This window comes from Argentina anserina, chromosome 2, assembly GCF_933775445.1.
Source record: "Argentina anserina chromosome 2, drPotAnse1.1, whole genome shotgun sequence".
In the NCBI taxonomy this organism is placed as follows: domain Eukaryota; kingdom Viridiplantae; phylum Streptophyta; class Magnoliopsida; order Rosales; family Rosaceae; genus Argentina; species Argentina anserina.
In genome coordinates, this window is record NC_065873.1 from 22,706,992 (window position 1) to 22,722,407 (window position 15,416).

The 15,416-nt window shown below is 37.2% G+C and overlaps 1 protein-coding gene across 1 annotated transcript; it reads right to left on the reverse strand.

The window, feature by feature from the left end:
• Window positions 1-531: 531 nt before the first annotated feature.
• Window positions 532-12,992, reverse strand: LOC126784193 (SNARE-interacting protein KEULE-like). Its single transcript, XM_050509677.1, is given in 22 exon segments — window positions 532-916; window positions 1,558-1,724; window positions 1,842-1,917; window positions 2,134-2,324; window positions 2,811-2,885; window positions 2,965-3,072; window positions 3,164-3,262; window positions 3,344-3,469; window positions 3,952-4,023; window positions 4,082-4,148; window positions 4,275-4,345; window positions 4,446-4,483; window positions 4,486-4,543; window positions 4,635-4,718; window positions 4,805-4,996; window positions 5,080-5,170; window positions 11,376-11,441; window positions 11,538-11,636; window positions 11,743-11,793; window positions 12,184-12,262; window positions 12,682-12,763; window positions 12,978-12,992. Coding segments are annotated over 22 exon segments (2,292 nt in total).
• Between the last annotated feature and the right edge of the window lie 2,424 nt (window positions 12,993-15,416).

A 15,416-nucleotide genomic window follows, 5' to 3' on the forward strand; every position in this document is an offset into this window, starting at 1 on the left:
GCTCAATTCTATGTATTACAGTAATAGGCTTATAGCCTAACCCAAACAAGCATATGGCTCACCAGCCCAGTTTACATTTGAACGGGCGGCTATTCTTAATAAAACTGTCGAATATTATGAGGACATGAAGCCTAAACTTCTGATGGCTCGTTTATATTTTCTTTTGATAAAAACTGGGGAATCTCTTTTTTTTTTTGTCAATAAGAAAATTCATTAAAGAGGCACATAGGCCAAATAAGGGAACAAACAAGGATAAATAAACAAACACAGGAAACTAGAGAAATAACAAAACGAAAGAAAGCCGACAACTAGAAAGACTAAGAGGAACAGTTCCAAAAAAAAGGAAAGACCAAGAGGAAATAACAGGGAAAGACTCATGGGGGTCTAGGGAGATCATCTGCTAACAGCACATCCATGAGAGAAGTTGGGGGATAGACATCCCATTCCAAGGAGCTCAACTTCGAGATAGCAAATTTAGCAGCAGAGTCTGCCGAGCGATTGACATCACGAGGAACCCAATTCCAGGTGACATTAGTGAAGTAAGAAAGGGGGGAGGCAGCTTTCGTCACCAGCGTGGAGATTGGCAAAGGCATCAATGACTTCTTTACAGTCACCTTCCATGACTATGTTTCTCATATTGCATTTGGCCGCAAGGTTGAGGCCCAAAATAGCCGCTCCCGCCTCTGCCTCCACTGCCGAATTAAAACTACCAACCGAGTACAAACCTGCCAAAGAACAACCCTGGGGACCCCTAATGCAGACACCAATACCAGTAGCATCCCTATTCTTCTTCCAAGAGGCATCAAAATTAATCTTAACATAGTTGGCATGAGGAGGAGACCATCTGTTGCACAACTCCAAACAAGTAGCTGTGGCTTTGTTAGTATCCTTCGAGGAAGAGAAAGCTTCCAGCCATCTTGAAAAGTTTGATCTTATATTCTGAGAAGTTGTAAGAGGATTTGGGGAGGGGGGGGGGGGGACACCTTTCATAACTACTGCATCTCTCTTTCCAGATTTCTAGTCGATGAAAGCAAATTAAGTGTAAAAACTCCTCTTGCCCATTGGAGAGAATAGATTCATTGTTGTGCAAGGACAGGAGCCAGCTATCCAAAGTAGAGATACTCTCCTTCACAATGGCATAGCCTAGAGAGCGAAACCAATCAGCACGGGTCCAAGGGCATGTGAGAAGACAATGCTCAACAGACTCCAAGACCTGCTATACTCCAAGTGGGGAATCTCATCATTCATAAGGTTTAGGAAGTGATTCATACATGGGGAAAGTTTTAATCTCATAAGCCCTGCTGTAAATTCACTAGATTGTGGGAAATTCAGTACTTGAGGATTGTAAGATTTAAGTCGATGATGACTGATACTAAGGACATATGCAGGATGAATAAATAGAAATGTGACAGTCAAATTTGAAATTTCTAAGTAGAAATGGGATCTATTTCCGACAAGGAAGTGCTATACATTCATATTTTACAGGAAGAATTTGTTTCCTTGTCAGATTAGGAGACCTTCCGATTAAGGCTGATTGTCTGCTGTGATCATTTTCACTTTCTGCATATGACATCAATGGCGGCATTTTCAGTACGACTACTTGTTACAGGAGAAATCTGCTTCTTTAAGGATAGAATAGTAAGTTTTTTACCGTAATAAAAGTTGATGGAGCCTAGAACAACTTCTCTGTTCAGCTTTGCGGTGAGTTTGTGACAAACCCTGAGCTGAAAATTTAATAGAGGCTCAATAATCTTAAGAAAACCAATGATCCGGGGCTCAATAATCTTAAGAAAACCAATGATCCGGATAAGTTTATCTAGGATTGGGAAACAATTTCATACCTCTGATCTAGTAGCTCCACCTACTATAAACACAAATATGCGTTTTCCCATCTTCTTGAAATCACTGGATGCATGCCTTAATACAACAGAAATGGAAGGGGAATATATAGTTAGGAATACAAGAGTACAAGACTAGCTCTTATATTTGTTTGTGATATTTTTCTGATGTGCAGTGAATCAGATTGAAAAACAGAGGAATATATAGTCGAAAGTCCAAACCATTGAGAAGAGTAAAAAAAGACATAGCCTAAAATTATCAAATGAAGTGAATAGACGGGTGCACAGTGCATACCAGAAGATGGAGTAAAAGCTATTATACCTCGAACACTCATCACCAGAAATCCCACGCTGGGCCCATGTCGTAGTCCGTCTTGATCTCATTGAATGTGCCTGCGGAGATTGATTTAAAGTTGGCTTTGGCTCATTTAGACATGGATAGTCTTCCTTTGACAGTTCACCATTGCTAAGTTTTTCTATTAGTTCCTGAAAGAGAAAATTTGGTCGGAGATGGTAGTTCATGTGAATTCACAAGAAAAAAATAACTACATGTATTCTGCTCTCTTAATCTGAAATTTGGAATGCCAAGAAGACATCAGTAAACATATGTAAAAGGATTTAGAGGCTCCACTGACATGATAATAAATTGCAGTTCCTAGAATCAGTCAGCAGCAATGTAAGCTTTTATTTGGGACTAAGTCTCTGACTTGTTGCATTCTCATCAAACACAGGTGCAAATTGTTTGAGGATATATTAACTTTAACTAACTCGGTTTACTATAGGCGCATCAGAAACATAAAAATTGTTCTTGTGATAAATTCCATTGCACAATGCTCATCAAATTTAACTGACAAACTACTCATTTATATTTATTGCACCCCAAAACACCATGGGAGCATCATCAAAAACCAACTTATGCTATCCATATCTTATAAACTTAGAACTGTGTAAAAAAAACCAGCTAAGAGGTACCTCTATAATAGGATAAAAGCTCGAAAACTTCCATGTTGCCTCACTTGGACGCTCTTTCCGAGAGGTGCGATTCTTCTGATTATTGCGTAACTGTTTGTTAGATCAATATCAATAAAATGAATAATCTGAAGAGATATGTGTGATGTATATTTACCTTGGTAAAATCTAACTTTGGAAAAGAAATTCTCGATAAACTCTTTCTGTTCTCTAAAATTTTGATATTATTCACGGCAGCCATATCTTGTGATGGTAATTTTGCCAACTAAAAACAAAGAACATGACCGCAAGTTAGCACTTGACTAATTTATAAAGACTAAGATTACATATGCGGACTCTCGTTGAATGATGCCAACATTCATCCAATTCTGTTGACCCTCCTTGCTCTCAAATTTCTCAGGATAAATGGCAGCAACAATCATCAACAAACGCAACTTATTTTCGCTTCTTATATCCTGCATAAAGATGGTGTTATACAAAATATGTGACTAGGTGTCTGCCCCCTCATATTACACAAAACTTCAAAACTTCCTTACATCTTTTGTCCTCAGATATTTGATCACATCTTTCATTCCTGCATATCCAAATACAAGATCCTGCTCCAGCTGCGCAAGCTCTTGAAGCCCCTCATCCCTGCTGATTGAGTAGATTTTGCTTGCAATCTAGTATATAAAAAACAATTTTTCCCAAGCAATTATTGCTATGCTCAAAATTATGAGGAACATAATTCTTATATGTAGCCACTTAATAACTGTCATTCTGAGTTTAATGATACTCAACCCGTCATTTGTGTAATTAGTATTCTGTATATAACATAAATTTTTAATTACTATGTTGCTTCTCTTGTTTAGTAAGAACATCATATATGAAGACAAATGGGGATTTTCTAACGGGATATTGGCAATTTAAACAAAAAAATAAAGAAAAGGACTTGGAGAAAAATTGGGGATGAACATGTAATCTAAGTGGCATATCAGAATGCATAAGCCATCTGTAATCTACTGTATACCTTGAGAAGCATGTTCTTACCTAAGAATATTTTAAATTAACTTAGAATTTGCTGTGTTCTTATAGTTTTACATAAACTTGTAGAATTCTTGCAACCTTAAGACAGTTCATATTAGATGCTCCATGAAGAACTAACCTCTGAATGAAGGGAAAGCCAGTACTTTTGTTTGACATACTGTGGTAATGCTTGACTTATCTTTTCAATTGCCTTGTAGATCGATCATGAGGTTCCTTATCACTATTTACCAGAGGAAATATTACCAAACGTAAGTTTTAAGTTTCAACACTCCCTGAGTTAGAATTTGAGTAATAGCACCACCAAGGTGCAGCATACTAAGATCAAAAGAAATGAGCACTGACTAACTGTAACTAACCCCCGCATAAGAAAAGTAACTACTGAGCATCGAATAAACTGGTATGTACGTTGATTACTAAAATTATTTCGACGCATACACAAACCTTGAGATCTCCATTTCTGCAGCCTTATTAGTTGAAAGAAGATTGGTGAGTTTGTTCAACCGTTCACTGACCTGACATGGTCCATGTGTGATCAAAAGAATACAGAGGGAGATGAATTTATGCATCAATGCATGTTAATAGTCAACAGATATGTGTAGCTACAGGTCTTACCTCTGCTATGTGCACATGGCGAAGCTCAAGCCAGACAGATCATCCTCATCTAGCAAGACATTTGTCTTGTCAGGCAGACAACCAGTTTTGCTTGGAACCTGTATATATAATCCAATGTAAAACTATTCAAAACTGCAAACTGGAAAGACATAAAAATGAAGGATTAATTGAAGGGACATTACTGCTTACCTCAAGAACATATTTATTTCCTTCCATATTTAACAAATCATGACAGATGGCATCATATGTCCATTCGTGTATGATAGGAGCAATCTGCACAAAGACAGACCAATTGAGTATAGACAAGAGCAACTTAAGTATGCTGTGTTGATGACCGATACAGTGAGCCTGATAAAGACCTGATCCACAGATCTGTCAAGGATAAGCAGCTCGCATGATTCTGTCACAGGAAAGTCTGGAATTGTATCTTTATATTTCATGAGACAATGCCAGATCCCAGCAGCAAGCTTTGAAGGAATTAAATCAGGAAAAGTGGTCATCGTCGTGGCATCAAGCATCTTGGCAGCTCGGTAGCGCACGATAGGAAATTCCTGTGAAATTGAATCATCAGATAATTGCTTAACAACATTTTCACAAAATGTTCAATTATAGCTTAGTATCGCTAAACATCTACCCTTAAAGAAGCAAAGACTGTGGCTACTCCTGCAGCTATCTCATTCAAACACATTACACCTTTGCATGAGATATCAGATACAATCAACCTACTTATTCAAGAATAATTATAAGCAAATCATATATGCAGATAATTGAGGTGTATATAAACATAGGTAAATAGAATGAAAACAAGAAGCGAGACTGATGTGTAATCCAGATGAGATTGATACTTACACGAGTCGAATTCAGTCTTAAAACTTATGTAATTTGATGCTAAATATATCTATTATAACTACACATGCACAAGTTTTTTTGTCACAAGAATCTGCTGGGTCAGAAGACGTGGTTATGAGCTTCTTTGAGAGAGTTGGGCCTAAACTCTTATAGTTAAACATACAGTATCAAACCGTCGATGATTTAGTTTGCACTAGCTTTCTTTAATATTAATCAGATATAACATTTGGAGGACATGTTATTTAAACAGTATTTCTTGTAGAAAGGTGGCTATCATCCAAGATATATATGCTCCAGAAAGATAATTTTGCAGAACATTACAGTTTAGAACCGAAAATTACTGCAATCATGAACCTAAAGGGAAAATCATATTGAAAGACATAGCATCAGAAAGACAAAGAATCTCTAATGAACATGAGTAAAATTTATAAATATACACCAAGAAAACATTAATAACCGTGTTATATATAAAGTTGGTATACTCTCAAATTCCACAATGAAGAAAAATAGTTGGTAATATAAAGTTCAAAACCAGAGAGCCAGATTTAACCATCATCCTCTCACTATAATTTAAACCTTCTGCTAGCTGTGACATATATCAAAAATGACTGCATATATTGCATAAGGTGTAATAACCTGATTTTTCCTGAACGATTATTGGATTGATTTTAAATTTATAAATTTTGTGAAACTCATTAAACATGTTTGTGTCGCCTTGCGACGTCGGAAATCGAAAACGGAAACGTTATCGGAACTTCGAGTTAGAAAAACGTTACGTTTCCGTGACGAGATAATCGACTTTTATTCCGTCGTTCGGTTGTGAAAACTTCCTTCACAAAATTTGTAGAGCTCGTCGTTACGAGTTCGTGAACGCATCACGTGTTCGAATCGGACGTCGGAAGTGGAAGTTATTAATGTTGGAAGTTAGTTTCAGATTTTAAAAACGAGTATAAAAAGAACATTTTTCAATTTAGGGTTTCCATTTTTGAAAACCCCTCTCTCTCTCCTCACCCCGCCTCCCTCTTCTCTCTCCTCCCGAGTTCTCTCTCTCTCTCGCCTCATAAAAATTGCCTCCAGCGATCTGCTTCCCTGGGCCACCGTGGCTCTCACTGTCCGGCTCTACGGCATAGCAAGGACCTCCGCAGCAACCCTCGAGCTAGTCGCCCTGTGCCTCGCCGCCGTGAAGCCGTACGAACGTCGCCAAGTTTCTGCAATTTCTCCGCTGTGTTCCTTCGCCTCTGCCGTGCTCAAGGCGAGTTCGCCACCATCAAATCGAGGTGAGGTTAGCTTATTTAGGTTGTGATGCTTGGTTGTGGATTTTTGGTTGATTTGGTTTGAAATTGTGGAGATCGGAGATCAGTGGAGGAGGGAAGATACCGCCGCCTTAGGCGGCGCGTGAAGGGCAGTGGAGTGGCCTAGGGGCGGCGTGAGGCTATAGAAGGTAGAGGAGAAGGAGATGAGGAGAAATGGGGCGGCGGTGGCGTGCTACGCGCCGGCCTTAGGCTCGGCACGTGGGCTTCACGCGCTGCCACAGTGAGTGGCGCGTGAGGGCCATGCGCGGTCGCCTGAGGTGGCGCGTGTACCCCACGCACCGCCGAACAGTGTTTCCGGAAACAGTAATTTGTAAATTTATTTTTACGTACGGTGAATGTAAAAAGTAATTTACGTACAGTAAATGTAAATTTTATTTACATTCGGTAAATGTAAATGTAAATTACATTCAGTAAATATAAAAGTAATTTTGGAAGGGTAAAGCGGTAATTATTATTTACTGAGACAATATTTTAAATTTGAATAGTATGCATACGTACAGAAATACGTAAATAGTATGTACTCGTACAGAAATACGTAATTAATATGTATTTGTACATTAATACATGAATAGTAAATACGTGAACATTAAATACGTGAACAGTAATTTCGTAAAACCAGAAATTGCTGAATAGTAAAATAATATTATTGTTTCGGCATTTAAGGTTTACGTAACTAATCTAAATTCTTTTCTTATCTTTTCAAGGTGATCGATAACTCAAGTAACGGATTTACTTTCGGAATCGTGGAATTACACTCAAGATTATAAGGTGAGTAAAATCTCACATTTTCGAATAGACCCTTGCGGTGATTCAAGATTATGCATAATTTTAAAGAATGAAATATGACATGTATATGATATAGTGGAAAATATATTTGTATAAATGGTAAATAGGTACATATATATATTTTTTGCTATATTATACACTGCCATGATTTCGTGGTGAATATGTTCATTTTGGTGATGAGATTTATATATCGAGCATGTGATTTAATTTGTACAATATAACGTGATGATTATTGTACGTGGTTTTAACATTGAGTTTTGTTAAAACGTGTTTTGTAACGACCCTAAAATTTCGAGCTTAAAAACTTAAAATTTTAAAATCGTTAAACACAAAATAATCTCAATGAAATCGAAATCATTTTAATGTCGCAGCGGATCACATCTGAGTTTAAAATATAACTCAGTCAAGCCGATTATTACAAACCAAATGATAATTCAACATATAACAAATGGAATTGTATAATCCTCACAACAACCTCACAAATAAAATTACACCAAATCTCACACACAATCCATGCTAGAGCCTCACCACTACTGGATGCGAACGACGTCGAGTCTTCGGAGTCGTCACTCAATCACCACTACTCAGCACCTGCGGAAGTATCTCCTACACCATTGATATTGGTGCACCGGGATTGCAACACAAACCCGGTAAGCTTTACAGCTCGTATGAGTAAAATATTAATATAACTCTTGTCTCATAAAAGACACAACTCCACATCAACACAGTATAATGAAAATCATGAGAAACGAGCAACCCATCTGGTTACTCTAATACTTTCACAAAATGGTAACTAATGAGCGCTGGTACACATCTGTTACCCCTCACTTAGTATACCGCTGATGTTGGGTAACCACCCGCCACCCAACATCCAAAACAAGCTGAGTACTCATGAGCAGATAACCACCCGTTACCTCCCATACAGTACTATGGCAGACAGACTAGAGCTCTAACTGTATCGTAACCTTCGCCCGGCCAAAGGCTAGGTTCCGACTTGCCTCAAATGTACAATAATCTCACATCATATTGTACCACACATCACGTCCGAAGACAAATCACAATATTTCACATTTTCCGTGATAAAATCATGTACAATAATCACTCATCATATTGTACGTTTTAAAACTTTCACAATATCACCACAAGAAAAATCATAACAGTATATTATATAGCGAACTATATATATTCGTATTTATTTACCATTTATACTATATATACATAGTCCACTATATCCTATACATGTCATATTTCATAAACACCTGAAAATTACGTACGATAATCTCACATCATATCGTACCATTTGAATCACATACACATGCCCAATTTTTTTCTGTCACTGAAATGACTATTTTTAATGAATTAATAACAGTACGTAATTTAATGAACTATATATATATATGTACTTATTACCATTATACTGTATATATGTAGTCCACTAAATTATATACATGTTGTAATTCATTTAATAAACACACTTGCAAAATGTTGAATCACCACGAGGGTAGATTCGTAATTCAGTGAGATCTTACTCACCTTATTGACTTGAGCGTGAATCCCACAATTTCCGAAGATAATTTCCTTTCCTCGCTTTATAGATCACCTTGAAAAGATAAGAAATGAATTTAGGATCGTTTCGTAAACCTTTAAATGCCGAAACAGTAATAATCGGTTACTGTTCAGTAATTTTTCGGTTTTTACGAAGTTACTGTTCACTGTTCACTATTCACTGTTACTGTACAATACTCAATTAATACGTATTTCTGTACGTATAAGTACTATATACGTATTTCTGTACGTATAAGTACTATATACGTATTTCTGTACGTATAAGTACTATATACGTATTTCTGTACGTATAAATAATATATACGTATTTCTGTACGTATAAGTATTACATACGTATTTCTATACGTATATATATATATACTATATACGTATTTATATACATATACGTACTGTTTAAAGGTAAATACAATCTCAGTAAATAAAATTTACTAATTTACCCTTTTACAAATTACTTTTTACATTTACTGAAAGTAATTTATAAATTACATTTACCGTAGGTAAAATTTAATTACATTTACCATACGTAAATAAAATTTACATTTACATTTACCGTACACAGTAAATTACCAAAATACCCCTCCGTCGAAATTGCTCACACCGCCTCACACGGCGGCGCGTGTGCCACACGCGCCACCTCCGGCCGGCCGCGCGTGGGGCCCACGCGCCGAGCCCAAATCCGGCGCGCGTGATGTCACCACCACTCCCAAAACCCTCCTCCTTTCTCCCCTCTTCCTCTCTCCGGTCCTAGGCCGCCTCCTACTCCTCCCACGCTCCTCCACGCGCCGCCTCTAGGCGGCGGTAACCCTCCTTCCACCTCTCCCTCCGATCTCCACCAACAACCTCCCATTTCATCCAAAAAAACATCACACAACATCACAACCATGAATTAAAAGCCTCCTTACCTAGATCGGAGTCCAAAACCGTCGGGAACGCTTGAAAGGAGCTTCCTCTTCGTTGTGGCTCCTTGGCGGCAGGAGGAGGCTCGGCGTGCTCGAGGTGGTTGTAGGGGTCTCGCGATTCCCAGGGACGGTGGTGAGGTGCAGCTGCTCGGTGAGGAGAGGGAGAGGGAGAGGGAGAATGAGAGAACCGAGAGAGTGAAGAGAGAATGAGAGAAAAGAGAGAGAAAAGAGAGAAAAGAGAGAGTGGGGCGGCGGAAAAGAGAGGGGAGAGAGAAGAGGTGTTTTTTTATTTTATTTTCAGAAACCCTACTTCACAAAATGTCCTTTATACCCCTGCCCTTAAAATCGGAAACTATCTTCCGTGAATAATAAATTTTACGTACGTCGTCTGATTAGAACGCGTCACATACTCTCGAACTCGTATCGACGAGCTCTACAACTTTCGTGAAGGAAGTTTTCGCAACCGATCGACGGAATAAAAGTCGATATATACGTTGCGGAAACGTAACGTTTTTCAAATTAAACGTTCCGAGAACGTATCCGTCGCTCGTTTAATAACATCGCAACCAATCACATTCATTCATATTGAAATTCCAAATTTTATAGAATTCAAATCAAACTTAAAATTGTTTGAAATTTAGGGTTATTACATGTTTTGTCTTCGGACATGGTTTATGTCTTCGGACGTGGTTTATGTCTTCGGACGAGTTATGTCTTCGGACGTGTTTATGTCTTCGGACCAGTCTTCGGACGTGTTTGGCATGTCGGAACCTAGCCTTTGGCTGGGCAAAAGTTACGATACAGTTAGAGCTCTAGTCTGTCTGCCAGGATACTGCATATGAGGTAACATATGAGTTATCGGCTTATGAGTACCCATATATTTTGATATTGGATGACAGATGGTTGTCCAATGTCGGCGGCGTACTACATGAGGGGTAACAGAGGGGTACCAGCGCTCATGAGTACCCGTATTATAAATGCATTTGGGTAAACAAAGGGGTTGCCCAATTCTCATGAGTACATATTTTCTCACATTATTAGACAACCAGATGGGCCGTCTAATGAGTCATGAGTGCATTTATATTTGTTGTTTTGTGGATTTTCGTATATATTGATATGCGAGTTATATTGTTGTTTTACTCATATAAGCTGTAAAGCTTACCGGGTTTGTGTTTATAATCCCGGTGCACCTATTCGATGGTGTAGGGGATAACTCCGCATGTGTGGATTAGCGGAAATCGACTGACCGCTCAGAGGACTTGAAGTTATTTATTTTCATCTTGTGGTGAGGACTTTGTGTGGATTTCTTGTGAGGATTTTGTGAGATTATACATTTCCATTTGTTATAATGTTGAATTATAAATTTTGGTTTGTAATAATCGGTTTGATTGAGTTGTATTTTGAACTCAGAGATGATCCGCTGTGATATTTAAATGATTTCGATTCATTGAGATTGATTTAGTGTTTTTCATGACCTTAAAATTTGAGTTTCATACTCGAAATTTTGGGGTCGTGACATAAGGGATTTATACAAAATGAGTGAACATACCTGGCTGCCTATAGCAAGGTACTCTAAATTCATTCTGCATGTTAAAAAAACAAAAAAAAAACTGAGCTGATACATATCCTCTGCGGCAGAATAATCAATAAGATCAAAAAATTACCAAGGAAAGGTATACACCTCACTCAATGCAGATATGCGATTTAATACATATACATCCTCCTTGATGCGGCCAACCAAATCTTTCGAAATAGGTGAACTGAAGAAAACAAATGCCCTTGACAAAGAAAAAACAGGTTTTTGTTACCCCTCTTTTTAAGGTTTTATGATATATCTCCAGATACAACTAGTACAAGAAAAATTATTAATACTCCTGAACATACTTCCTGTATGATGACGCTTCTCCAGACATGTCTGACAAGAACAAGTTAACACTGCAAATTAACAGAACACAGAGGAGGAAGAACGAGAGTTATTAGCATTTTCTCCACTCAGATTTTAATCAGTCAATAACCACTTTAATATTATTGAAATGGGATCACTTTATGTTTTAATCTGTCAACAAAACAAGCATGGGAAGTACTTGTTACAGGCAGAAAGAAAAGACAGTCCAAACTCCACAGTAGCACCCATTGACTAATTATAATTTAACAGAAACAAACGACGTACTGAAAAAGAGAATCAAAACACAATTGTAACTGTGTACAGGGGACGTTTGCTGGGTTTCAATGAAGAATTCAACTCCCACTCGGCCTTTTCAAGTCATACTAGTTAGTTAGTAACATTAAATAAAAAATTAACACAAAATGTTTAGTAAGTATAACTTCTCTTTGGTAGGCCGGATAAAGTATATTGCATCCATATAGGGCCATGATTGTCTTTTCTTTTCGATGACTTCAAGAACTGCAGGAAAATATGAACTCATTGAAGTAACTTGTAAAAATATAATTAATGATGCGAATATATTTATGTAATAACCAGTTTGATGTGTAATCATTACGCGAATCACTCTATATTTGACAATAACCCCCCAAGACTAAATGACGAATATGAATAAGTCCAACACATCTGGAAAAATCAAATATATATCAACCATTATTGCAAGGGGATTCCACCATTTTAGAACACACAAGTTTTAGAACTGCTAAGATGGAAGATGCGGTGTCTTTAATTAGTGTAAGTAGTCAAACGTGCAGCAGGTCGTACTGTATACAGTTAAATAAACCGTGACTAAATATGCAACACAAATTGTAGCAGAAAGCTGATACCACCGCAACATCTGAAGTACAAAATTTAGCAGAGGATGTCCGTTTGGTTCTTACATGGAACACCCTCTTCAGTGGTATCACTGCACGTGCAAGCGCAAGCCATTATCTTAGTAGTAAGTTCATCCATGATAAGTACCTATACAGAATTTAAAAATGTAGAGAAACACAATCAATAAAAATTTCATACAGATAAAGTAAACATCATCACAATGATGAACAAAAATAACAAGAGTTGCCAAAGAAGAAAGAAATTAAAGGAAATAACTAGTCAGCAAGGAAATTGAATGTGTGAGAGCTTTTCATAGTGGAAAAACCATAATTGTTTACCCTAAAAAAGCATTTTTACGCACCAACTCAATTCCCATATGTTACACAGATACTCGAAGCTTGACCAATCTATTTCACACTACTCCAAATATTAAACTTTGAATAGTAGTAACAGTTCTAACATTCAGTTAATTATAAGATTGTCATGCAAATACGAAGAAGGGATCCAAAATATATCCATGTCACATTTGAACCACCTTTTCAATCATGTACACTTGTAAAGTAATTATAAACATTAAACTTTTATACCGTAGATTGTATACAACTATACATACAAAGCCATGCTTTATCCTTCCAAACATATTCAAAAGATCTCCGTGTATTTCAGTATGTGTGCATATGTTCCTACCTTCAATTTTGATGAGTCCCTTCTTTTGCAAGACCAAAGCATCTCACGCAATAATCCTAGATAAACAAACCAAAAACTTGTCAACAAGTATATATCAATTACACATTTACACTACAACCATAAACAGCGATCACCTACAGCACAACAGCACTAACAAAAACAATAACCCAATTTAAAAAAAAAAACTCTACGAAGTTGCCCTAAAATCTTGTGCGTTACAGACTTGCAGCACAAATGATCAGATCAATCTTAGCAGCCGGTACTGACTCATATAGTCATATACTACTATCTTTCCAGATTAATCTTCCATATTATTCGGTAAATCTAATGTTGAACTAATTAACAGGATACATATGCATGCATATTTATTTGCTTGAATCATCAGAGTACGTAGAAAAGCAAAAGAGAGCTCACGGTCGCGGGTTCTTTGTCTGAAATTCTTATATGACGAATTGGCAGAGCCGGAGATCAACGACATGATCGGAGCTTTTTCCTCGGTTGGAATCGGAGACGGAACCTGGGACAGCGGCGGGATTAAACAAAAAATCACCGTTGTTTAAACAGTCGATGAAAGGGATAAAGAAAACTTATTTTCAAATATATTGTTATTTTGTCTAAATATTAAGAAGTCAGAATCAAAGGAAAAGATTCATATTGGTACTGTAACGACCCCAAAATTTCGAGCCTAAAAACTCAAAATTCTAAAGTCGTTAAACACAAATAATCTCAAATAAACCGAAATCATTTAAGTGTAACAGCGGATCATTTCTGAGTTCTCAATACAACTCAGACAACCGATTATTACAACCCAAATTATCATCCATACACAAAATGGAAATGTAATAATTCTCACAAATCACTCACAAATCTCACAAATGAAAATACACAAATCCTCACACACGAATCCATGCTAAAATCTCACCACAAGTAAGATCCGAACGACTTCGAGCCTCTGTAGTCGTCACTCAACCTCCACTAATCAGCACCTGCAGAATTATCCCCTACACCATCGAATTGGTGCACCGGGATTGTAAACACAAACCCGGTAAGCTTATAGCTCGTATGAGTAAAATCACAATACAGTTCGCATATCAATATATACGAAAGATCACAAAACAACAAATATAAATGCCCCCATGAGCCAATGGTCAGCCCATCTGGTTGACCCAAAGAAATATGAAATAGAACGCTCATGAGGAAATTAAGTAACCCTTCTGGTTACCCAATGCATTTATAATACGGGTACCAAGAACGCTGGTACACATCTGTTACCCCTCTCGTAATACACCGTTGATATTGGATAGCCACCCGCTACCCAACATCCAAAATACACCGAGTACCCATGAGCAGATAACCACCCGTTACCTCGCATGCAGTACTAAGGCAGACAGACTAGAGCTCTAACTGTATCGTAACTTTCGCCCGGCCAAAGGCTAGGTTTCGACTTGCCAAACACGTACAATAATCTCACATCATATTGTACCAAAATCAGGTCCGAAGACAATTCACATTTTAACAATCACAATGTTAAAAATCGCGTACAATAATCACACATCATATTGTACCACACATCACGTCCGATGACAAATCACAATTTTTAACATTCTCCGTGATAAAATCATGTACAATAATCACTCATCATATTGTACGTTTTAAAACTTTCACGATATCACCACAATAAAAATCATAACAGTATATTATATAGCAAATTATATATATTCGTATTTATTACCATTTATACAATATATACATAGTTCACTATATCCTATACATGTCATATTTCATAAACACCTGAAGAATTACGTACAATATTCTCACATACTCATGCTCAATTTTCCGTCACCGAAATGACTATTTTTAATGCATTAATAACAGTACGTAATTTAATGAACTATATATATATTATGTACCTATTACCATTATACTATATATATGTAGTCCACTAAATTATATACATGTTATAATTCATTTGATAAACACACTTGCAAAATGTTGAATCACCACGAGGGTAGATTCGTAAATTCAGTGAGATTTTACTCACCTTATCGACTCGAGCGTAAATCCTCAATTCCCGATGATAATTCCTTTCCTCGATTAATGATCACCTTAAAAG